Source organism: Sciurus carolinensis, chromosome 13 (assembly GCF_902686445.1).
Source record: "Sciurus carolinensis chromosome 13, mSciCar1.2, whole genome shotgun sequence".
Taxonomy (NCBI): Eukaryota; Metazoa; Chordata; class Mammalia; order Rodentia; family Sciuridae; genus Sciurus; species Sciurus carolinensis.
In genome coordinates, this window is record NC_062225.1 from 85,616,891 (window position 1) to 85,643,347 (window position 26,457).

Sequence of the window (26,457 nt, forward strand, 5' to 3'; positions counted from 1 at the left end):
CCCAAGTTCAGGCAGAGGTGAAAGATTCATTCGGCCTCCATGATGGTCTCAGTTCCTCTCTGTTCCCTTGTGTCTGGAAGCTGAAGAAAGCATTCTTGGAATGGGTGTGAGAAGGGAAAGGAGGGACCCTGGCAATAGGTCCCATGTTCTTGTGCTTGGGTCTCTGCTGAGAGGATTTGGGTGGGTCGACTTTGGGGACTGGGATTTCTGGCGTCGAGGAGAGGATTTACCATTCCTTAGCAAATGGCCTCCTTCAATTCACCAAGATCCTGAAGCCTCCCTTAACCCATTTGTAAAACCTGCTTCTACCTTGAAAGGCGCATGTCCTCTCAAGATGCTGGTTTCTGTTTGCTTCCCCCTCCCTGCTGGACCCCTCTTTGTTCCAGGGTTCGGTTTTGGGCAGTACACCACCAATACCTGGGTATTTCCATGTACACAACACACACCTCACACACCTGACACCGTCCATTCTGAGCCTAGTGTGAGATTCAAGCTGCAAAGCTGAATTTCTTGGCCCTTCTTCCCTGTTGGGACACTGGGCAATTATCTGACTTATATAGACGGAAGCAAAAAGTAACAGATAATGAACACTTTTAAGACATTTATAGATGACAAATAATTCACATTTATTGCAGATTACTATCAGAGCCCATGACAGATTGGCCCCAAAACTTGTCACTGAAGAGTTTGGATTGGGTCTGGGCAGGAAGTCATGGTGGAGTGAAATTTGGATTCTGGTGGCCATAGTTGGACTAACAACAAGAACCCCTGAAGTTTGTGGGGAGACATGCACTCAGAGTCCCTCCCACCAACCCTCCCAGACTCCATCCCTTGCTCTCTGGAGGACACTGGTCCTTTCTAGGCCTTTTCCTCTCCAGATCTTCATTGCTTTATCAGAAAAATGTTAAGAGTTGGACATGATCAATGTTTTCCAAACATTGTCTGTTCAGTTGTTATCACAAATGTCTTAGGCTATAATTTATAAATAATAACAATTTATTTCTCATGGTTCCAGAGGAAGGTGAGTCCAAAAACAAGGTGCCAACAGATGCTGTGTGTGGTGGGGACTCATTGTCTGCTTCAAGATGGCGCCTCTCACTGCATCACTGCATGGTCCCTCCCTTCAACTTCCTTGGTAAGAGGTTAGGTCTTGTTCTCTTGGGGAAACCACTTGTGACTCCTTCGCCTCCCCTGAAGCCCTGCCTCTTAAGACCATCACAGTAAATGTTTGATTGCCATATAGGGATTCGAGGGACATGAGATTCAGATCACAGATCATAAGTCCACATAAGCCTGCAGGAGAACCACATATTTCAGATTAATACAAGTGGGTCTGCTTGTTTACAGCAGGAAAGGGTTTCAATAGCTTCCTTGATGGCTCTTAACATATCCTGTTCCAGTATGACTCCCTGGCCAAAGGGACTCTCCCCAGATAGCCCTTGTCTGAACATGGTAAGAGTCACTATTCTAGCCGGGCCCAGGACTAAGCCTACAGCACACCTTACCTCAGTGGACCTACACCTGCCCTTAGTCCTCACCAAGGTTTAAGAGATTTGCTGGGTCACAACCATCATGAGAGCAGGGATTCAGAGCTCAGGCCTCTCCCTCCCTCTGCCCCGGCCGCTTTGCCCTGTACCTGTTCAACTGGCAGGAAGTGGGTGAACTGTCTACCCCCAAAGGAATTAGAAAATAAAAGCTTTCCACTGGCTAATTCTCGAGAGTTTGTGGGGCAGAGGAGAGCTTGCTGAGTCTGGGTCCCCGCGCAGGTGGAAGCTCATTACATAGCGGCTTGGAGTGTGCGTGCCACAGACGCCTGGCCCCCAGCAACCACGCATGCGACGGTTAGACAGAACGCAGTTCCAACAGGCTTCTCGTTAGGCAACAGGCCCACTTCTGCTTAATCACAGGCAGGGAAAGAGCAGCAGAATTGGATCAGGCTATATGTGCCCCAACAAACACCACAGGTCGGCTTCCATACTTGCAACGGTTGCATCCTAATGATGCATGCTGAGAAACCTGGGGCTGGAGGGGGATTTCGCAGTGCAGAGTCCCTGTGGTACGAATGACACACTAGTGAACAGTTATTTCCTAAACACACTCCTTGCATCGGGCACTGGGTCATGTGCCAGCCGCTGGGTCAGGTGCTGGGAGACAGAGGTGATGGCTCTCCATGAAAAGCACTCTGGGCATTGAGAAGACTGGTCCAACTAGCGACCAAGCCTCTGCCTCGGCCACGTCCTGTGCACCACAAACCCATCTTTGCAAGGACTTTGTGAGCTCCAACCACAGCCTGGGTTCAGAGGTGGCAATTTGGGCACGTCTTAGTCCCTGTCACGCAGTTCCGTCTGCATAGAGTACCCTTGCTGTTTCTCTTACCTCATTACCTAGATTCTTCTTCCCAGGAGCTACTCTTTCCAGGATACCTCTGGAAGCCCTAGACAGGTGAGACGCCCCCTGTGGAAGGTGGGCCTCTCTCAGTCCTGGGCTTTCCCACCACTCCATCCCATCCCTGCTTCCATCTGGCTCCCACCTGCACTGAAATGGCAGACGCTTACCAAGTGTCCCAGTCTAGAACTGAGCCTCTCTGTGCTATCATTATTTCTGTGAAGTGAGGTGGACCAGAAAAGGGGTCTCCTGTAGAGTCCATCCATTCCTGAAATGCTGTGTGTCTTGGACAGAGAGAAGGTCCCCAGGAGGACGTTAGGTGCCGGAGTTGGGTGTGCTTCTTGGACATCTCCAATCCAGTTTGTAGCAAGGGTTGCTTCCCCTGGGAATCCACATGGAAGCCTGGATGACCTGTGCTCCAGGTAACCTGGCTACTCAGAGCTGTTATTGCACTCTCTGAGGACCTCTGTGCTCTAAAGACAAGTCCACAAGCCTGGGGCCAAATGGACTGGGGGCGGTCCTGGCTCTACTACCTACAGGCTGCTTTACCCTGGACAGGTGCGCACCTTCCTGGGCTTATTTCCAAACCTGTAATGGAACATAACTCGTCCCTCTTAAGGTTGGTTTAGTCACTGAGTTGTTACACCTATGTGGCCAGCAGATGCCCCAAAAGGCTCAAAGGCAGCTTTTATAAATAGTGACCATGCCCAACCCCTGGGGAGTGAGACCTTAGAGAACATACAAGCTCAGGGTTGGTGTTTGGTGCCACCCATCAGGCAGTTTCTAGAAAATCATCACTTCCGGAAGCTCAGAATTTTAGTTAAATATGCACAATTTTATTGATTGAAGAGATTAGGACAAAAACATTAAACCAAATACAGGACAAAGCACCAGAGGCCATCGATCCCCACCATGCACGTCGCCAATCTTTTCTCCTACAAGGTACTTAAAAAATAGGGGAGAGGGAAGAAAAAGATCCTCTTGACACAGCACCATCTTCCGAATGTAAAAAAGCCTCTCCTCTCTATCTTCCATTATCAAAATAGAATCAAGGGCAAATCGATGGCCGCCTTGTCTCCTGATTGTGAACCGTGAAGCCGCCCTCCTGGGGACAGGGGCTCCTGCTGAGCAGGCAGAAAGCATCCAAGAGTCCGCACATACATGCCACATACTATAATGAAGCACAGATTCAAGTAACATTTACATACTAGAGTCCACGTGTTACCTACCCAAAAACAGGACCATTTCACAAAACATATACAGGCCGAAAAATTCAAACAACTGAGGTACTGGGAACACAAATATTTATGCCAAAAGAGTTCTGTATCATACAGCAAATAGAAAAGCCGTAATAAAAAAACATTTTGCCACTCGAAATCAAGTAAAGCTATCTAGAAAAGCCAAATAAAAGGTTATTTTAGGGACAGAAATACTCAAACAAGGGAAAAGAAAATTATCAATGTCAACTACAGCATGTAACATGTCATCCCAAGTAGACCCGTAATTGAAGTACTGGCTTAATACATCACAATGTGACATTTTCCTTAATAAATAGAAGAGTTTTTGAAAATACAAAGGTGCGCATTGGGATAGAGGGATGTTTTATTTATATCATCCAAGCTTTCAGCTTATTATCCTTCCCGCTTTTTCTGTCCAAACCAGAGGGCCTTCCGAGCCAAAAGGATCATTCTTCGTAAAGAAAGTTAAATAGCTGCCCTGTGTTTTATACATGTGGGACAACCTGTTTCATTTCACCAGTTTCCCATAAAGCAAAAGACAAAACGTGTAGTTGAGATCAGAGAGTTGCACAAGTGCCAGGTTTCAGGAGCTTCCTGCCCTCTGGGGCCCTTGCTGTCACTCAGCAAAGAGGGGGACCTGCGAGGCGAACCCTTCACAGGACAAAAACCAAACAGGAGTTGAGTTTCTCTTTTCCTTTCTTCTTCCCCTTTCGACTACACTAGCGTAATGCGTCTGGAAGCTGGACTTCTAATAGCTTCCTGCCACAAATCAGCTGACACAAAACAGGACAGCCCGTGAGGACACGTTTCTTCCCCTTCAGGGAGCAGAGCGTGAACACGTCATCGCCCAACCAGGACGTTAAAAAAGAGTCCGTTTAGAAGAAATGAGTTGAGGAGAGTGATTGAGAGACACCAACTGGACTTTTGTTTTCTTTTAGTTTAGCACCCAGGTTTCAGGTCAGTCTGTGTGCACCGAATTATTTTTTGAGCGAATCCCCTTAATTATTACATAGGTGGTTGCCTTGTTTAAAAGAAAAAAAAAAAAAAAAAGAAAAGGAAAAAATCTCCTCGGCCAATCGTTCCTTCCCTGAATCATAACAAGAAGTTAAATGCTAACAGTGCAATGCCAAGATGTGTGTTTGAGGCAGAGTTTTGATTCTATCAAGATCAGCAACTACTTTCTGAACAAAAGGAAAAGTGGGGTCGGCGGAAGCAGCCCAGTGGACACGGGTGGTCTCCCGGGCTACCCGGGGAGGAGAGCTCCGGGGGCTCCTGTCCCCCTGACCCCACCCCTACCCTGCATCTCTTGCCCCTGCCACATGTTTAGCCAGCTCCTTGAAGTCTTCCTTCTCTGATTCAAGAAATAAGTGAGAGCGAGTGTCCCTCACGCCACCCAGCCAGGCCCCCCGTTCCCTGGAAGAACTCCTTTCTGGGGCCCTCTCGCTCCTGGTACCCGCTAAGTCTCTGTGGGATGTGAGCTCAGTTAAAGAAAGGGTCCAAGTTCTCTTCCATGTTGACGTCCGGCACCAGCTGGTCAGACGCTTCCTTAGCACCATATCCTGAACTCGAGACGCTAAAATCTGTAGCAAACCAAGGATGGTCCAGAATCTCCTGCGAGGTCAGCCGCTCCGAGGGCTCCCTCCGCAGAATGCTTCGGATGAGGCACTTGGCCTTGGGTGACAGAGTCTCTGGAATGTTGAACTGGCCCCGGCGGATCTTGCTGAAGAGGGAGCTGGGCTCAATGTCATGGAAGGGGTAGCGCCCCACCAGCATGGTGTACAGCATCACTCCCAGGCTCCACACGTCCGCCGCCTTGCCCGAGTAGCTGCCGCTGGTGTTCAAGATCTCCGGGCTGACGTAGGCCGGGCAGCCGTGCTTGTCGGAGAGGGAGTCGTCGTCTCCCCGAAGGATGTAGGCATCTTCAAGGCTTTCCAGCTTGACCCGAGTCCTGCAGGGGAGACAGGGAGACGTGAGCTGCCGCGAGGGGAGGGAGACCCGCCAATCCTATCAGCGACACAGCGTTTCCAAACTGCTCGCCGGCGTCTATCCACTCATCCAGCTGCTCATTCATCCACCCCGGACGGACCCTGTTCCAGGGCTGGGGACACAGGGCGAGAACAGACCAGCAAGGTCCTTTCTTGAAACTGACAACCTACTAGGGAACTCAAATCTTCAGCAACTAAGCAAACCATAAATGCCGTTAGTTACCCCTGTCTTGGCCACGGGGGAACAAGAGATTAAGTGATTTTTTTCAAAGTCATATTTGCAGGATAGGCTTCACAGGATTCGAACTGCACTTCCCTGCAGATTTCCGGAAGTTCTCAGATGTCTTAAACCTGGATGCTCCCATCCCAAAAGACCCACTGGGAAGCCCACATGAGCTCTGCTTGTGGCTTCCTGACAAGACAGAATGCAGGCTGCAGAATGCACATTAACTGCATTTTGGCCTCACCAGTGCTTGCTGAGAGGCATGGATTTTAGCATCCCATTTTACAGATCCCAACACCAAGGCTCACAGTCTTTTAGCTGCGAAACAAAGACTTCACTCCATATCTCCTCAACTGACCCTGATGTCTTTCTGCTCTGCCAGCTGCCTCTTTTTAGGATGGAGACAGAAATGGGGACAGTCTGAGCAGGAGTCCCTCTGAGGCTGACACCCTCATACAGTCTCCTGGAAGTGTCTCCTGCCCTGCCGTCCTCCTCCCAATGTCTGGTTCTTGACCTGGTGCTTACGGTAGGACCTGGGCTGCCTACATCTCCTGCCCATGCCACAGGTCTGTGCTTCTGGGGTGGGGGACATTGGCAGCATGACCCAAGGTCCTTTTCTCACCACTCACTCCTGCCACTTAGGGACTATGCACGGCTGCCAACAGGAAAGCGGACTTCCCTCCATGTGCTGGAAAGAGGTGGAGCAATGGCAATCTCACCCGGAGGCCCAGCAAGACTTGATGCCTTCACTGGGTGCAACTAAGGAGGCCTGCTCGGTAAACACTTTCATAAAGGAGCTGATGTCTCCTAATGAATTGTGCCTAATTTACTGTGGAAGAAGCTGAGGACCAGGATGCATAGTGATTTGTTGTTCTAGGCTGCACTCGAACTTGAAAGTACCTGAGAGCCAACTTCTGCTGAACGCCCCACGCCTGGCCCAGCCTCTCCCCTTACCCAGGTGCCTCCACTGCGCTGTCCGTTTCCTGCCCTGCAGTTCTTCGAGTGGAAGGCCAAGTTTCTTTGAGTGGCAACAGAAGTCCCCCTCCTGTTCTCCTGGCCAGAGCACTTCCCTGCAGAATTCTGGAAGTTCTGATGCCTTAAACCTGGGTGCACCCATCCCATCAGACCCTCAAGGGCTTGCTGTGAAGGTGACAGTGACAAGCAGGATTCAGAGGACACAACCAGGTCCACAGCATTTGTACTGCTGATCTCTGCCTCTGAAAGGCACATCCGAGCATCCACCCTCTCCCCTACTGGGTCTGGGGCCAAGTCACTCCAACTGTGTCTCAGCCTGAAAGACAGCTCTAGAGACGGCACGGCTTTTAAAAAGGCTTTAACGTGGTAAAAATATACATTACGTAAAATTTACCATCTTAATCATTGTTAAGTGTACAGTTGGTTCGCCAGCAATGAAATAGATGCACACTGTCATGCAACCATCTGGACAAGGCTGTCCTAATGTCTCTGCCAGCTCTGCATTCTGGGATTCTGGGATACACAACGACATGTCTTTTCTTGATGTGTGACCGCATTCTATTATCATCTCTAGGAGATGCGCGCTCTCCTGCCCCTGCAGCTAATGCCCTACAAACACAGGAGGGTCTATCTGTGCTAATCTGGAATTGAGCTGATTAACAACAAATATCTGTCTCCTTCTTGCTTCTCCTAGTCTAAGGTGGCCGGTGGGCGGACCCGGCAGCCTTACCAGATGTTCAGAGACGAATGGAGATGGGTCAGTGCAAACGCAGGCAGAGCGGTCGGGAGAGGCGAGGAGCCGGGCCTGAACCACAGGCCTGGGGGGTTTCTCGAGTGTCCCCAGCCCACCTCACCCTTACAGCTCTTGCCTGTCACCCCCACCTTCCCTGGCTTGGCAGCAGAGAGGGTCTGGGAATAGTAACCAACACAGAAGGGACAGAAACCACAGGCCCTCCCACCTGAGTGACCAGCTGCAGGTCAGCAGGAAGGGCCTGAGGCTTGGGAGTCAGCTCTGGGGCCCAGTTCCCCACAGCACTGCAGGAGTGTTGGCCCTCCAGGTCACCCCAGCTACACAGAGACCAATGTCCTCACCACCTGCAGGGTGCCTCCTGCCCGTGCCTCCTCAGAGCACCTGCCCTGCCCATCCCAGCCTCCTCGCTGCTCCCCAGAGACCCTCGGGGGCCTCTGCCCGTGTTGTCCTGATGCTTGGGACACCTCTTCCCAGCTGTGCACAGGTCTGTCCTTGCAGGTCTCTACTCAAGCGAATGTGGTGGAGGCCTTGCTGGTGACCCCAGGTCGAGCCGCACGCCAATCCCCTTCCCTGGAAGGGACACTCCCATGCACGTGGCTGGCCGGCACACTCAGTTATTCCGACGGCATTTCTGGTGACCCCTCTTCCTCACCTCAGGAGCTCCTGGGCATGTGGGTGGAGTCACTGGACGCAGAGCAGCATCCCGCTGCTGCAGCACCTGGCCCTGAGCAGCCACTCACCATGAGAACCAAGGGGACGGTCCTGCACTGGCCCTGCTCTTGACTCTGCCCTGTAAGCGACAGCCTCCCAGCTGGACCCCTTCAAGCCAAGCCAAACTTGCAGCCCGTTCCTGCCCGGTCCCCTTCCAGGTCGCAAGTGTAGATTTGGACTTCCTCCTTCTCCCCCCACCACCAGGCAGCCCACATTCAGAGCATCCTGAGCCCATGTCACGGACCAGGGCCTGAGGAAAGGGTCAGTTACCATCCCCCAAGTGGAGCGCACCTCTTCACGAATTCGAGAATGAACTACGCTGCTGTAAACTGACCTGCTGGGCACCCTGTCCTTCCCTGAGAGGTGGGGTGGCAGCAAGCTGGGCTGGGGCTGCTTGTCATGTGGCCCAGCACAGGCTACAGCAGCACAGGGACCAGGGCAGTTCAGAGAGCAAAGCACACGCAGTAACACCAGCAGGTTCTAAGTCCTCACCTTAAACATTACCAAGTTCCAAGTAAGAAACATCACCTCCGCTCCCAACCCAGGGTAGACCTTCATATGTACGGTCTCCTGAAATGCACGAGTTAAGCTTCCAGGAGGGTAGAGGCTTCTTTTTTTGTGGATGGCAAGCATGATGCCCAGGGAGGCTGAGTAAGCTCCTGGGGTGGTGGGCTAGGCTGGCAAGGGCTGGGGCTCACCTGTCTCAGACTGGCCCCCATCTGCCCATGCTGCAGACACAGCCAAGGACACCAGGGTCACTCAGTGAAAAAGCTCCAAGGGGGCAGCGCAGGTGTACCCCAGCCAGCACTGGGATCAGGAGCCAATCCCACTCTCACCAGACTGTCTGTGCCCCAGGCAGGACAGGGAAGGGGAAGAGCGGCCTGGAGAAAGTCCGGGAGGACATGCAGCCCTCTCAGGCCTCTCCGCCCTCGCTTCCTCCTGGGAACACCCTGACCTTGTTTACATCGCTTGCAGGCAAGGGTCAAGGCACCGGGTCTGGATTCTGTCTTTACACAGGGGCCTTCCGGGATGCGCAGCACGCGGGGAGCGGAGGGAAGTCAGGCACGCGCTGCTTCCCAGCTCCAGGGCCGGAGGACGCGCCGAGCAGCTGCAGGGACGCTGGGCCTCACGGCCCCCGGGAGCCACCATACATGAGAAGGGCTTTGGCTGGTGCAGCCAGCAACCGCGCAGAAATGAAGAGACAGTCTTGAAACTTCTGATGTCCCCTACACAGCCCAGGGATGACCACTATCCCAAGCAGACAAGTGGATTTCATAAAGATCACCAGGTGCACCTGTGGACCTGGGATTCAGGGGTCCCGCCAATCACTGGGGCATTGAAGGCATTCCTGCAGCACCTACTCCGCTTGAGCTTCCCAGCTGGGCACTGGGGATGCACACGTGACACAGACACACCATCCTCTCAGCGTGTGAGGGTTCCATGAAATAACGCAAGACACGTGTCCCTGAGAGCCCAGCAGGGCACATCTGTAAAACAACGGGTGATTCTGTGGATCCTACTCCTAAAGCAAAGTCCCCGCCTCCAACCCCAGAGCCAGTGGGAAAACAGAGGGGGGGTCTGAACTGCAGGCCCAGGCACGCCGAAGCAGACACGAAGGCTGTGACCACACTCCTCCCCGGCACCTCTGCACCCGTCCCGCCTCCTGCCCCAGCTGTGTGTCCCCGGCCAGCCCCACCACTTCCTTCAGTGCAGGCTGGAGTAACTGACGTGCCGTGCAGAGCTGGTGGGACCGGAGGTGGTCTACGAAGGAGAAAGATTCTGGAAAGTGACAAGGGGGAGCGGGGCGATGGTTGGGACCACACAGCTAGAAATGGCAGACATCTCTGTGCAGGCAGGAGCCCAGGGCAGGATGCGTTTGGCCAGAGAAGCTGGTTGCTCTGTGCCTTTTGTGACCAGGTAGGAAGGAGACAGCCTGCTTTGCTTCTGACTGGGTGAACAGACAAGGGCTCCCCAGGGCACACACAAGTATCCACCGATGGCCCAGCCCAGCAGTGACAGGCCTCCTGTCTCCAGACCGCGTGCCCAGTGAGGACGCCAGGACCAGCTAGATGTGGTTCCCCTCCTGATGGTGAGCTGCGGGGCATCACGGGTGGGCCCTAAAAGCCCGTCCCCCAACCCACCACAGCCCCACTAAATCCCAACAGTGGTGTGACCACTGGCTCCATCAGCTTCCCTTCCATGACATAAGAGCAAATAGCAACAGACCCTGCAGAGGGCTCTTCCGGCTTCTCAGTGTCTGCTTTCAGAGTTTTCTTTAAATGGTAAGCTAACATGACTACAATGCTCCTACAAGGTGTCCTGAACAATCACAGTGATGGCTACATTAATGAGAACAGCAGCTATGTATTAGAATTTACTAAGGTTTTGATAGCCTGGATTGTGATATAGGTGTACTTCCTAATAAAAAGGAAACCAAGGTAGAGAGAATTAAATAGTCTAAGCCACACATAGGGCCACTGAAAACACTGAGGTCTGAATCCATGCTGGAAGGATTCTAACACACTGTCTTCTCCAAATACATCCTGGCACCAACAGCATAGATTTATTTAGTGTCAAAAAAGGAGTAATTTTCAAGGGGACCCTGAATGGATGGGGACAAGCGTGGGGTCCTGCTTATTTAGCCCCAAACACATGCAAAACCACCACGCCCAACAGTTGAAAGTTACAGCTCTGATGTGGACAGGGGGCTGGACGTGCACACTTCCCAGATGAAGACAGGAAGCAGAAGCGACCTGGTCAAGGTTACCTGGTGAGGGAGGGAGGAGCTAGGATTCGAACCCAGTTTTTTAACCTCCAAGTCGAGTCTCCGCCCACCCTAGCAAAAACAGCCTCCACAGCAAATTGTGCTTTTCTTTTCAACCTTTAAGCCTCACCCTGAGTTCTTGGCAGCAAGAGATGGGAACAGGGTGGGCCAGGGTGGGGCTGAGGCTGGAGTTCAGCAAAGTCCGCCCGGTGTGGATGGGAAGTCCCGTGGCCTGAGGTCAGTGATCTCCACAAAGTCACTGAAGGCCTCAGGACCAGGACCCAGGAGGGCCCAGGGGAAAATGTCAACTGCAGCCAGGTCTGGCCTTGCTCTGCCTGTTACTCTACGTGTGATCTTGGTGGTCAGTCCAGTTGTGCAGGAAACCACCCCCGAGAGGCAACTGCTAGAGGGACCCTGGGAACCATCCTGCTGACTCAGGGTCCCCACCGGAGCTGGACACACCACTTAACTATGCAAAGTAAGCTGTCCCTCATTTGATCCCGATTCATACCTGCAGAGACATCCCCAAGTCACCTCCAAAAGCCTCCTCTACTCAGGGCCTGTGTGTTCAGCGAATCCATCCTCCTTGGACCTCAGGTGGCTCAGGAGGGTAGGGAGGCCCTAGAGAAGTCAGGGTGGAGGGAGGAAGTCTCTTAAGAGGGCCTCCCGGGAGGGAGCTGGCTGGTTCTATAAGGTGGAACCAGGACAAGCCTCCTTCCCGTACACCCCCAGGAGATGGGGGCCTCTGCACTGATGTGAGGCACCAGATCCCAGCAAGGACCCCTGTGGTTCAGAAACATGAAGAACCTCTGGGAAAACAGCAGCACTGGGATGAGAAGCCCTGCTGGAGCCAAGTGTCCAGGTGTCCTCTGCAGCACCAGCGGCCCAGCTGCGATGGAACCGGGCGTGGGGGTGCTTCTCTGCCAACTGTGCCTAACTAGACGAACAGGGGATCGTTCCACCTGGAGCCCCTCCAGGAAAATGCAGCGCAGGGCAGCCTGCACGCTGCAGGGCCTTCAGGACTCCGGTCACCATGGAAACATGGGGAAACCCAGGACAACCCAGGCGGGTGGGAATTCCTCATCAATACTCCATTCTCCACTTGCTCCCTGCATTGGAAGTGACTCCTTCCTCCTCGGAATCCATCCTTTCACCTTCAGAAAAGTTTCCACAGCTCAGTGCTGGACAGGAGCACCCAGAGGTGCCGCTGCTGCGGAGCTACCAGGCCAGGAGGGTAAGGCTCAGGGAGAGAGCAGGACGGCAGTGGCTCTCCAGCCAGACAGGGATGCGCCACTTGGCACGATGCCCCAAACCAGAGAGCCCTGCGGGGTCAGAAAGCCCAGTGCTGCCCTTGTTGTGTGACTGACACATCAGGAAGCTTGGGTAAGGACCTCCCCTCCTGCTCATTTTCACATCTGCAAATAAAAGGGATGAGTTTAACTCCCCCACCTTCACACTCCACCCCTTAGTCCCATTGCCAAGGTCCCAATTCAAGCAGCATCTCCCTGAAACAGACAGCCAGCTCCCTGTCTTGCTATTCCTGGTCAGCCCCTCACATAGGCTTCCAGAATCAAGAACCTGACCTTGTCCCTGTCCTAGAAAACCTGTGAGAGGCTCCTTCTGGGCTTCAGGTCAAGTTCAAGGTCAGGATGAATATGTCCAAGGCCCTAGCCCACTGCTTTCCTGCCCGCCTTATCTCTGCTGCCCTTGGATGATCTTCCAGAGGACTTTCCTCCTGCACCAGGCTCCTTCCTGCCTCTTGGCTTGGCTCACTTACCAGACCCTCCCCTTCCTCCCAGAGACTCAGAAGCCCATCCCCCACATGACCACTCTCCACACCCTTCCACTGCAGGAACTGTGAAATAACTATCCCCTTGTCTCCTCCATCTGCAAGGACTGTCTGGTACTGATTCTTACACTACCAACCCCCAGCTGTGAACAGGACTAGTAGGTGCTTAATAAAGGACTGCAAAATAGCACCCTGTGTGCAAGAGCCCCCCGCCCCCCTGAAGCTCCAACCTTCTGCCTGGATGTAGTCCGGGCAGCCACTTAAGGACCGCAAAGCCCAGAGCCCAAAGAAAATTGCCATGAGCTCAACTCTGTTTCGTCACTTAGAAGAAAAAGGCAAGAATGCTGGGGAAAGGGCCTCAGACTGCGTCTCCACGCTCTGCCTCCCACGGCTAATATGGGAGGTGGAGGGTCTTTTTTAATTTTACACTATTTATGCTTCTGGGGCAGGAGGGCTGCTCACACTCCATTTCATCAACTGACAATGCGGTCCTATGCAAGACACGGGGGCAGAAAGACCACTGGGCCCCACCTCACAGTTCACACCCCAGAAGGGGAAGGAGACAGGAGGACTGCCCATAGGTTGGCTAGCTGGTGCTCCCAGCGATGTCCTGCCCGCTCAGAAAACATCTGTGCTCCATGCAACTCTGCAGGTTCCTTCTCCTGGCGCCCACCTGTTGCTCAACTGCCTAAGAACATTTGTTCTGAGGGTTGGGCACAAGATGCTGCATTTTATCCAGGGTCTAACCCGGCTGGTTCTTCCTGAAGAAAACCTCCCACGAAAAAGCCTAAGCTCCAGGGCCGTCGACCTGAGCACCCAGCCTGGGTCTGCCATTCAGAGGCTATAAAACACAGGCTTCGGTTTCCTCATCTGTACGCTGGGACTAATAGAGAACTTCACTCACTGGGCTTAAATGGGTTCATTCAAAAGCAGCTCATTAGAATTTAATTAGTGAAGTTAAGCACTGTAGTAAGTACAGTCTGATGCCTGTTAGGCCTGGATATGATTTCATCGACACGTAGGTCCTACGAGAGCAGGGTTTCTGTCTAACTCAGCACTGCTCTGTCTCCAGCATCTAGGACAGTGCCCGGCACACAAGTGTTTAATAAATAATTATTGAATGAATAAATGAATCGCCAGGTGTGAGGCTGGAAGCCATCAGATGATGGCTGAAAGCAGTAGTGACAATGACAATCTTAAGAACCTCCGATGCACTTTACATACATTATCTCCAGCTGACCTCAGTGGCAGTAGACCAAGAAACCGAGGACTAAGTGGAGGCATCAAAAATCTTACCACTGCGCCCTCTTCCTGGTTCCCTAGTGGCCCTCAACTAGTTCACAGCTAACTGACTAAGTAGCAAACAGCCAGGCCAGAAATCCTGCCTGATAGCTACTATTCTGTCTATTTCTAAGCACAGAGCTCTGAGCAAGCTCATCCTTCCCTAATTGTGAAGTGCAAAGCCCTTCCTAAATAAAATTACAGCCTGCCTTAGACACTGAAAACAGTGTCTTAAATAGATGTCACTTAGGCATCAATCATTAAATCAAAACGAGAGCGATGGGTTCATTTCTCACTTGATGTATGACTTTGAAAACAGCTCCCTTTGAAAAGATGTCTCCATGGGGATTCCTACGGTTCCAGACTCCTGCTCGAGGCAAGGACCTACATGCAAATGATCTCTATCCCTGCCTCTCTATTCCTGTCATGAGAATCCAGTCAGCTGCTCCTACCCATAAAAGGAGATTTTCATTGATTCAATATATAGCAATGTCCACCAGTCCCAGGAGCCATGAATGAGAGAAAGCCTCTGTCCCTAGGAAGCTCCCCAGTCCATCAGGGGAGGGGACAAGGACAGTAGAGAGAGGCGCACATGGACCATTAGAGTAGGAAAGGAGGTATCAGAGGCAGAGGGATGCTATGGGAGAGGGACACTTACCTACCCTGGGACCAGGGCAGGGGGCAGCCGCCTGGGGGCTGGCAAGGCCTCAAGTACAGTTAGCCTTCATAGAGAAGGGAATTTCCCAGGAGCTTTGCTCCTTCAAACTGAAAAGGGCACAGTGTTTTCCTAACGCACAGGTTGCTTACAACTAGAACAGAAATGTGTACAGCTATTAATGAAAGAAAAGTTGAATCTGAACTGAGGTCCCAGCATCCACCCTCAGTATTTGGTGAGACACTAAAGCCTCGCAGGAGGCAGGAACAACTGGAAGATCTAAAGGAAGAGCCAATGTAGAAACCCAGCCCTGAGAAGGACAACCTTGATCTCCTCAGTGGGGGAGGGGGAGAGGCCTCCAGCCCCCGCGAGGCACGGGGGGTGCTTATTACACCAAACCTGCCCTTCAGCTCCAGGGCCCCAGCTGCCCTCCGGCAGAGGCAAGCACTGATCAGCTTCCACACTGCACAGAAAATGAAACCCGCCATGTCAAGAGATAAAGATCTTTTAACCAAAGAAGAAACATGTAAAGAGGCCTGTTTCTCAGTTCACATGAGATTTCTGTGCAAGGAAATGTCAACACTGATCCGAGACGGGGGTGGGGGGCGGAGTGGCAAGAAGCCCTGTCCCAGGAAAGACACCCAGTGGGACAAAATCGAGCAGGGTGGCTGCAGGAGCAAGGTCCCACCAGCTCGCCCTAGGCAGTCCAAGTCAGAGACTGGAGCAGTGCAAACCCACAGCGCCTGACGTCAGCCACGGGTCTCTTTGTAGGCACCCAGGGTGAGACACAGTGGCCGACCCAGGCCAGACAGGAGCCTTGTGGGCCTCTCCCCCTGCAGCTGCCCAGTCAACCCTCTGGCCTTTCTGAGCAACAGGCCCACATCAGATGCTCTTGACAGGCATGTCAACCTCTTAACATTGATTTACTGATTATAATTAAACAGACAAGAGGGGGGTGTGGCCTACATCTGAACCCCTGCACCCCAGGGCCTGCTCTTCACAGGAAAGACTGCCACGTGGAGACCTCACTCTTCAGGGACACACTGAGTCCCAGGGACTGCTCATCTATCATGGTGTGCTTCTCAATTACTCCAGGCCCAGCTGTCACTTAACGAGTGTCTGCCCCACCCATGAATCACAGCAGCATCTCAGTTAATACTCACGCCTACTTCCCAGGGATGCCATTATTATTTCTACTTTGAGGAAACTCCAGCTCAGAAACATTAAATGACTCCAAGCTCAGACCAACAAGTGGTAGAGCCAGCATCTGAATCTTGAACCCAGACCCAAGCACACCAGAAGTGGAAGAATCTGAGCTGCTGCCCATTCCGCACAAGGGCATGGCCCCTGGGTAAGGACACATAAGCCCCCGTGCCACCTGAGAATGACATCTGCAAAGCGACCGTGGGACCGAACCCGAGGAGAGGCAGGGGCCCCAAGACCTGTTTAGGGATGGCCAGGGTGGCAGAGCTGGGGACCGTCTGAAGTCTGCAGCCTCTGTGTAAGCAATCCGCTCACCCTGTCCCGAAAGGTGGTTCGGCTACGTGCTCCTCCACCTTCCACGGCGCTCAAGATCACAGGAGGACAAGGAGCACATCCCTGAAGGACAAGACGGAAGTACCAAGGAGGTGTCTGATGACGGGACACCTCGTGAAGCACAGCCAATCCGCTTCTCCACTTTTCTCATGAATGAATCAGGGGTCAGAAAACAGACACAGACACCACGGTTTAAGTTTGCAAAACTCTTTCAGATTCAACCCACTTTCGATGCTGTCAAGAGATAAAAAATGGAAACCTCCTGAAGGTGCCCGATTAGGATGGGTGGAGGGGACTCCGGGCACCAGCTCCAGGGAGATCAGGATTCCCCTGGGGAAGCGCGGGCACCGGCTACCTGCAGGCCACTCTCCAGGCAGAACAACCTAACAGACTCTTCTGTGAAACTCAGGAGGGCCAGGAAACAGAGAGGCAGAAATCTGCTGCGTGACGAAACCAGAAGTTTCACGTTCTGAAATCAAGAGGTTGGAAAACAAAACGACGATGAGAAGTAAACAGGCCACCAGGCATTCGTCCCCGTCCACCAAAAGCTGGTGGGCTGGGTGAGAGCCACCGAAGAGACGTTCAGAATGTCCCTGAAGTGACCTCGGCCAAGCTGCCCAGACAAAAACACCTGTCCTGGCCCAGCAGGATGCGCAGCAGGGAGCGCGCTCTGGGGACTGCGCGGATCCCAGGCCGGCTGCCTCGGGACGGGACGGGACTCTGAGCCCTGTCCCCTCTCAGTAGATAGGGAGTGCCGTCCTCCCGCATGTCCCACCTGTGACAAGTGTGGAGGACTGGGTGGCCAGAGGGGCTCTCCCGCGGTCTCAGATGTGGCCAGGTTCCCAGCCGAGGACAACCCTTTACAATTCAACTGTAAAGTCTTGATTTAACGTGTGGGCTCCAATGAGTGCCTCTGATCTCACATGGGACACCCTCTAATCCTCTCTCAGAGGGCTGAGCTCATTCGCAGTTCAAACACAGCCCCAGACTGAAGGGCAGAGACCTGGGTCCTCAGTTTGGAAGCTCCCTGCACCTTGATCTTTGTTCCCCAGGCCCGGGGGCATCAGGTTCCTGGCTCTATCACACTCCTCCTCACACCCCTACAAGTCATCTCAGAAGGAGGAGTGAGGCCAGGGAAAAGCCTGCAGTGGGGACACTGTGGTCTGACTTGGGGCCACAATCCACTTCCAGCAAGCTGTCCACACTGAGGAACAGGCTCTCCCCTCCTGGCAGCCAAAGGAAAGGGAAGAAGCACAGTCCCTGGAACCTTGGGGTCCATGCCTGCTCCATGTTCCATGATGCAGGGTCACCCACCCTACTTGAGCTCACGGCAGGAACACACAGTTGCTGTCCCTGGACAGGCCACCTGATACTCACTGAGGCCTGGAAACCCCTCTCCAAGGAGACACTGGAAAGCGATGCTTACAGCACAGGTCCCTCGGGAGGGCCCGGCCCGGGAATGCACCCTGACCCCACCCCAGTGAATGGATTTCTCCAGGGCCGCGCTGTCCTGCTGGAGTCTCCTCTCACCTCTGCTCTTTCTGCATGTGGCTCTGAAACTTCACCACTCTGCACGTCAGCGCTTCGCCCCAGCGTGGACCCGAGGACGCTCGCCTCTCCAGCTTTCAGAATTAAGTGAGCCAAACTATAACTGTAAAGCAAGAGGCCAAAAATATCACCTCCTTTTTTGTAGGCGAGGCTGTTAAGTCTCCAAAGAAAGGTGAGACACAGAGGGGCCAAGAGAGCACCTTTTTCAGTATTCTGCTGGTGCTCAGCACCTCCCCAGCGAGAATGTTCCAGGAAGCACACAGCTGAGCGCTACAGCCCGAGAAGAACGTAGAGCCGGGATTCCGGAGCCACACGCAGAGGGATGAGAAACAGCGTATGTGGGTGGGGGGAAGTGGGGGGTCCAAGGTCACAGAGGCCATTACAATCAAGAGCAGGATAAGGACCTGGGTCTCCAGGCTCCAAGAGCAGAAAGGCCTGGGTAGCGGAACAGAAAAGGTAAGGGCCAGCCTCCCACACGCATCTTAGGAGAGTGTCCCTTCTTCAGGTCGTCAATAAAGGTGACGGCATCACAATCAAAGCAGAACACTAACTGCCAGTGATTGCCCTCTGTGGATCAAAACATGGAAAAGTTGCCAACTTTGGTGGTCCAGGAAGCCCAGGCGCCCTCTGCTCTTTGCCTAAGCAGCTGGTTTGTAAACACCCATGAAAAACGCCATTTGCGTTGAGTAACACCAGGCAGGCCCTCTCCCGCTGTTCCTACCGATGCGCTGGCCAGACATTAACTCCTCAATTAGTTCAAACCATGGAGATTAAAAAGCACATCATCATAATAATAATTTAAAATAACAAAGCACACATCACTGGATCTCAGTCATCGGGTTGTCTTTGGACTTCTATAAGCGAAAGCTTGAAATTATCACTGGCCACAAGGCTAGATGGCCAACTAACTGGAAGGTGGAAAGCTCTGACCAAAAGGGCTATGTCCGACATGCAGAAGGCAAGCAAAAGTGTTTGTTGAGTGACTGAATGAACCAAGTCTCCTGGCCCCACCATCAGATGGTCCACCTCAAGGCCCATGATGACTCTGTGACAGAGTGTCCCCTATGTCACTGACCTCTTTTCTAGCCTCTTTCCAAGGCGGTCCTAAGAATCCATGACACGGGCTATGGAGAGCCACTTACAATTCAATTCTTGGAATACAGTGATCAATGCATATAAAGATGTGGACTTCATCCTTCTAATAAAGCACATTCTTAAAAAGAAAAAAAAGGGAGGGGCTCAGAGGAGTTTTAACAACCAAAGTCAGCTGGAAGCAAAAGCAAAGCCCCGGGGGGTCTGCTACATAGAAAGTACTGCGTTCACGGCAGAACCAGGGACGGAAGCCAGATGCCCAGCATCCTGTGCAGCTGCTTCCTGAAGTCACGGAGACCTTCACGGGCACGCATTGACATCTGCAGTCTCCTCACCTGGAGGGCGGTCCTTCCCATGTGGCTCAAGACACGTTCGATGTCAGGCCTTAGCTACACAGTCACCCACCTCTTCTGTAAAACCCTTCTTGCCCCTTCGAGTCCGAGTGAGAGCTGACGTCCCCCACCAGCCCAGCTCTCAGGGGACCCAGGAACTCACCCCTGTCAAGAGGCATAGCACTTTAATAAGGCAGGTGGCTCTAATTCATCTGGCTATTCATCACGCTGAGAACTGTGATTCACACCTGCTACATGCTTGGAAACAGCTACGGAAGGAGTGAATGAATTATAAACAACTGATTCTAGGCAAAGTCCTGCCTCCCGTGCCACTGCAAATGCCACGCGGCTCGGCAGTCACCTGCGGAGTTCATGACAGCAAACCACACACGTTCACCAGGTCACTGACCCTCCCGCACTCGAGACACCTGAGGACAAAGGTGCTGATTCTCCAGTGGCACTTAAGTGCTAGGGTACTCCGCTCTCTGTCCTCCCGTTTGCTTGTCCTCACCCGACCACGGGCAGCAAAATGAAGGGCTCACTCCAACCTTCCACGTGGCGGCTGGAGCAGCCCCTCACACACACGCAGCCGAGGGGCCTTACCGCTCCTCGTCCTTGAAGATGAATTTCCGCAGCTTGAGGTCCCGCAGCACCAGGCCCCCGTCGTGGCAGTGGGCCACGGCCGAGGCGATCTGGTAGAATAGCCTGGCCGCCTCTTCCTCCCTCAGCTTCTTGCAGGTCCGCACAAAGGAATGCATGTCCCCATAGCTTCGCTCGAAGAACACGTAGGCTTTGGTCTCACCCAGGAGGATTTCCGTGATTTGGTTGATGTTGCTGTGGGCGGACAGGCAAAAGCACGGGGCCAGGGACTCCTGGTAGCAGCTGATCTCAAACACCTAGAACCGCAGGAACAGGACCAAGTCAGAGGCTCCTCCCACACCACCAAGCCTCCCAGGCCGACACCTCCCACAGGCATGTGTTTAAGAAGACAGTGCACTGAACTTGGACCCCGGCCGTACCAGACCTGTCTGGGGTCAGCTGTGTGGCACTGAGTAAGTCTCTTGACTTCTCTGATCTTCCTAGTTGTCATGTGAAAACAGACAAATGAATCTTCACTTGGTCTTGGAAGGATTAGAGGAGAAAATGAAAGCAGCACCTAAACATTAAGTTTTATCGTTTTCTCCTTTAACCCAGTTGCCTCTGTTTATCCAAGTACTAAGGCAAGATCAGAAAGGGACCCACCCAAGAAACACAGACAAGAGCTTATCTACCTTCAAAGAAAAGAAATTAAAAAATGCACGTCAACAGGCAGCATATCACAACAACTAACGCCCTCATACCCAGAGTTGGCCTGAGGGTTTTCTAAATTCAGTATGTTCCTTGTACAGATGTGGAAATTGAGGCTTAAAAAAGGAGACAAACTCATGCCCCCAGTGGCAGAGCAGGGAACAGGATGCAGGCCTTGTCAATGGAGGAGCCGACTGGCATCCCTCTTCCCTCCGCCGATCTCTAGCTCAATGAACCAGTTATGCAATGATTTTCCATGAATCAGAATTAGCCTGTGAAATGCCACCTCGCTGTTGCTTAAAAAGAAAATGTACCATCAATACCTTCTGAAACAGACCTAACAGAAAGGAACAGTACAGAAATCTCTGAGGTTGGAAGGGATGCTTTCATTCACTTCAAGACCCGAGCTACGTCAGCTGTACAAGTGCCTGGGTTGGACCTGGTTCTCCTCGCTTCCCAGGAATGTGGGCTAGAGGAGGGTACCAGGGCGGCATGACTGAGGGGCAGGTGAAGGGTGTCATGGCCCAACACAATTCACAGGAGAAACACCCCAATAGCACGCTACAGGTTATCAGATGGCAATCAGTGAGCTCCATCAATTGCTTCCTTAAGTGAGAATATCCTGTCCATGATGGTCACTTTGCAACGTGGTGAGAAAATGCAGGAGCAGGGACCATGAACACTAATCTGGATCAGCCACCCCTAACCTGGACAGGATGGATAAAGGGCACAGGGTCACTAGACGCCCGCCCCCTCCACCAAATGAAGACATCAACTTAAGATGCCATCAAGCATTTCTGGATCCTGATTCCATCCAGGAATCTGATTAAAACTGCCCCTCTTGGCTGACAGCACCCAGCTCACATGCACGCACAATATTAGATTCCCTATAAAGGAATCCCAGGTCTTCAGGAGCCCACTCAGGGACAGAGGCTGCCATTTCAGAATCCAAAAGTTCAGTCACTCTAAGCATTAAAAAAACAAAACAAACAACAACAACAAAAAAATCTGTGAGTCAAACAGGGACAACAAGAACCTCAAGGGGGCTGGTGCTAACTGGGGCTGAGTGAGCAAAGTTAACAGCATGGTTGTGAATGAACCATAATGAGGCAGCTCAGGAACGCACACAGCTGCTGCCACGGCACCCTAGAATTTAAGAATGAATACTTCAGCCTCTCCAGAGACCACAAATCACACCCTGATACTGTCAAAGGATGACCTCAGAGCAGTCACCTCAGAGGCCCGTTCAATTAGGAATCTGAAATGCTTGAGTCAACTTTAACACCCAGACTGCAGGCAATAGAACGTGCGGAAGCCTCTGAAATTTCATAGAGGAATAAACGCTTTGCAGGGGCTACTGACACGGTTATGTAATGAGCCTGATCTGCTCTGAAGCACCAGGCTGCGGGTTCTGCTGCCGGGGCTTCGAGTTATGATTATTTATAATACACTTCCTGTTTCCAGTTGCCTTTTAAAAAATAAAAGGTGCTTTTGACTCAGCATGTTTAGCCTATTCTCCTTCCCCACTGCTGAAAAACTGAATGGACCCAAAATTCCAGAAAGAAACAAACAATCAAACACGTTTGTGGCAGCTTCAAAATGCAGCCATACCTTTTTGTAGAAGAGACCAAATTTCAAGATGGTGGACAGAAATGAAAAATAAAATCATTACTTATGCTTTCCCAAATGGGAAGGAGCCAAACTTTTATTAGTAGCTGTAACAGGCATTTATAGGCTTGGATTGGTATTTAAACCATCACCTTCAAGTGCAAAATCAAGCCTTAAGCCTGGCTGCCAGCTTCTTTCAAATGTTTAATTTGGAGCCTTAGTTATATAATATGACAGTTCAGATAAGGCTGTAAGATTAGGCGACCATTAATAATGTTTGCAAAAAGAAAGTGCCCTTTCTGCCAAGATAGTAATTATGTCAATCTGCACAGTAGCTACCGGCATTTCTATGAAAACGATACAGCTAAAGACCCCTAAAGCTCCTTCCTCCACTTGCCCAGCCAAAGTAGGCACATGGGAGACAATAAACAGGCTGGATCATTTTGTTTAAATGTCCCTGGAATCCCTCTCCCCACAGAGTGCCCTACAAATTTCTGTGGGTAGTTTTCCACGGTGAACAGCACCTTTCCATTCAGTCTGTTTTTAAAGACTTTTTTCTTGGGCTAACAGAGAGCTAAGAAACATGAACCCTATATTCTAAAACGTCAAAAGGAATAGGATTCAATGTGCAGATTTTGCTGAGCCTTGAAGTGAGCTGAGAACCCATAGTGTGTATCTCAAGGCAGTTCATAGATGCAGCCTGATAAAACTCCCTCGGAGCTCTTTAGGATATACACAGCTCTGTTTGCAGAAGTCACCCACATCACCTCTGGTAGAAGGCAGGAGAACAGACGCTGCTGTGTCTCACAGGCATGACCTCTGTCAAGCAGAACAATGATACTGCACTTAAATCCACTTGCAGCCACACTGTAATTGGTGAGGGCTGATCCAATCTTCGCAATAACTAAACCAGCAGATTAAGTACAGTTTTAGGCCAGAGATCAAGTGTGCAAATGACACTGAAAGGTTAACCTACAGTGAAATATGTCTTGCAGGGCCTGAAGGGAGAAAGAGCGAGCAGGGGCCAGAGTCATCTCTGATTTTAAACAAAGAAATACCAGCAAGATGCTCCTGCAGAATTTGGCTGCAGAGTCTTTTTACTTAAAAGCATCTCCAGCCTTCAAAAAATATTAAAATGCTACACTGAAGTTGAGCAAACGGAGTGAAAACGCTCAGTGCTGGGCGATGTGCTTATTTCGGAACAGAGTGGCAGCTCTGTGGAATTCATTCATTTCAGAGGATGCCGAGTCTATTGTGCAACCTTGCAGGACTTGGAGAATTCAATCCAGCTCTGAGCCGCCTACTGAATTTTGGTTAACCGGGAACAGTTGCTCTGAGTCTCTATAACTTGGAAAAGATGCAAAATGCCAAATGTTTGGACAAGTAAATAGCAATATTTAAAGAGTCCGATTTCCCCTAAGGTCTGAACTGAACAATCACAAAACTAACTGGAGATCTATCTCCACTAACCCAATTTTTGCTATGAAATACTCCAGTCTAGTATGAAATAAGGTTATTCCTCAAAGCAGACTCTGGTTAATGGGAAAAGTGTGATGCATTATTTGTAATACAGCTGTGCAGGACAGCGCCCATTTCAAAGGCAGCATAGATCCTCACTCCCCCCACCCCCCAAAAAAGCCTGAGCAAATCCAAAATTAAGTGAGAATGAATTATTGATCTATGCCCAATTCTGAGAAGCAGTATGCTCCACTGGAGTCTTTAAAAAAAAAATTTTTTTTTGCAACAATTCCCCTCCTCATCCCTCCTTTGATGCCCTGAGTGCACACAAAGACACACAGACACACAAACATACACAAGCCAGTCACTGTTCAGGTCAAAGACAAAAAAGAAACTGAAGTGTCCATCACTTCTCAGTATCAGTACTGCAAATCCAGGGAACTCCAAATGCTAGCCTCAAAACCTTGCAGGCAAACGTGTGTGGAGGAGAGATGAGGAATAAGGATGGGGGAAACGTGCTGGCAAGATAGACTGGAGATGAGAAGAAAAATACAAGACCCAGAGAATTCACTGTTCGCCCAAGGTGAGCAGGCGGCTAGGATTTCCACCCCAACCCTCCTTTCCAAGCACCAGGCAAAAGAAAGGTCTTTGTAAACTCCTTCTCTGCGCTGGACCCCTGGGCTCAGCCAGAGGGGACACCTCTATGTGTGGCTTTTAAAGGGCACCTTTGGAACAAAGGTTTAGCACCTGCACACTGCTAAGAACAATGGCTGCTAAAGGAACCAAGTCATCAGTTGTCTTAAAAGAGCGGGGGATTCCCTATTCGCGTGGGAAGGGGAGGGGGATCGACACAGGGAGAAATCCCCTGGGCAGCGGCAGCCTGCCCCGCGCACCCAGCTCCACGAGCCTCGGGGAGCACGCGCGTCCGTGCCCCCGCGCAGTCTCGTCGCCCTCCCCAGCCGGGGCTCTCCCCAGAACGCCCCCGCCGCAGCCCGCCCCATTGTCTGCAATGGTCTAAAAACTTCGCAACTAGTCCAACACGGGCAGATAAATAAACAAAACCATTTAACAAGGCCACGGATAATTATCCCGCGAATCTCCCTCCCCCAGGACCCAGGGCTCGGCGACCTCCCGCCCCCCTCCGGCCACTTCCTAAGGGCCGAGGAACCTTTTCAAAAGACAAAAAGCAAAACCAAACCCCGGGCTCTTTACCTTGCACACCAGCTCCTCTCCGCTGTGCAGATGCACAGCACGAAAAACGTGGTCTCCCTCCAGAGGTTCCAACAATAAGTATTTCCCGATGCAAGAAACGCAATGCGACAAGTTCGGAGTCTCCGGTGGGCTCGGGGAGCCGAGGTTCGGGCTGAAACTCTGGCTGGGTTCGGCGGACCTTATGGACGACAACTCTTCGAAATCCTGGGTTTTGTTCCGCGATCTCCCATATCTCGCTATTGTGATGGGGGTAGACCTGTGTATGTTCATGAGTGTGGGGATCGCACACGACAAACAAAAAACCCGCTGGAGAGAGGAGTCGCAGGCGAGTGCGGCTGCAGGCGCCTCGGTGCCACGGATATAAAGGGAACAAGAGGGGAGGGACGGAGAGGGGTTACGCGGAGAAAGAGTTGGAAGCCCCCAGATGGGCTCCGCTAGCACCTCGTCCGCTCCCAGCCGGGCTCCCGGGGGTGCTCCGTCGACAGGCAACTCGGGTCCTTTTGTTACCCCAAAGCAGCCAGCGATGTGCAGAATCGCCACACTTTTGAGTTTCTCTCTCTCTCTTTTCCCAACTGGATACAGATGAGTAACCGGAATGTTAAGGTGGGGAGCTGCGGCGCCGGGTTTCCGAAGCGAACCCCAGGCAGCCTTCCGAATCGCAGACGGGGCGGAGAAGCCCGGCTGTAGTTTGTGCAGTCTTCTGGAGGCGCACGGCGGAGGCTCGGTCTCCACGCGTTAGAAACCAAACAAAAAGAAAAAAGGAAATAAGCACGGATCTACCGGCTCGCGACGCACGGCAGCCAGAATCCGCGCTGCACCCCCTTTTTTGGTGGAAAGGGTGGGGGGCGTGGAAGGGGGGGTGCCGGAGAGGGCAGTTACCTACGTTTTAACTGTAGGTGGCGTCTGAGGCTTTTCCAAGATCGCAAGAGCGCTCCAAAAATTAAACAAACACACAAAAAAAGAAAAATAGCCAGGGATCATTTAACTTGGAGCGGTCAGAGCTGCCAACAAAAGATTGCAAAAGCTGGACAGAGTTGCCGCCCCGCCGGGCGCAGGTACAGCCACAAAGCCCAGGGCTTGGCCCGCGGCGCCGAGGTCAGAACAGGCTCATGCTGTGGCCGCTGGCTCGCGTTCCGGATCTTCCTCCGAATGAAGCAAGAAGTGCGGGCGGGGACCCAGGAGGATCCGTGGTCTCCGATTTCCCCCGCACAGGCTTCCGGGGGTCTTGCGGGAGCTGGAAGGGGAAGCTTCCCCGGCCCGGCCAACCCGCGGCGTTCCTTTCCTGCTGGAGAACTGGATCTTGCCTCGGAGTAATTTGCAACCACTCCGTCTCCCGCTACCCTCAACCCAAATTGCCCGGCGGGGTTTTGTTTTGGAGAAAATTGACGGCTTTTCTTCTTTTCTTTTCTTTTTCCTTGCCACCCAGAGGTAAAAGAGGACTGTGTATTTAAAAATTAAAGGGGCCGGCCGACGGTGCCCGAGGCCAATCCTGGCGCTCAGCACGCCCGCATCTCCCGGCGAGGCGGTATTAATAGTTACTTACGTGGCCGGGGATCTCGGAGCGAGCCGGGCTGTGTGCGCGTGTGTGTGCGCGCGCGCGCGCCTCGCTCGCGCTCTGTCTCCCCAT

The 26,457-nt window shown here is 52.2% G+C and overlaps 1 protein-coding gene across 1 annotated transcript; it reads right to left on the reverse strand.

Moving 5' to 3' along the window:
• Nucleotides 1-3,205: 3,205 nt before the first annotated feature.
• Trib2 (tribbles pseudokinase 2) lies at nt 3,206-26,457 on the reverse strand. Its single transcript, XM_047523396.1, has 3 exons — nt 24,831-26,457; nt 19,869-20,161; nt 3,206-5,571 (listed from the first exon to the last, which is right to left on the reverse strand). The coding sequence occupies exons 1-3, from the start codon at nt 25,098-25,100 to the stop codon at nt 5,103-5,105; spliced, it is 1,032 nt and encodes a 343-aa protein (XP_047379352.1). The 5' UTR covers nt 25,101-26,457; the 3' UTR covers nt 3,206-5,102.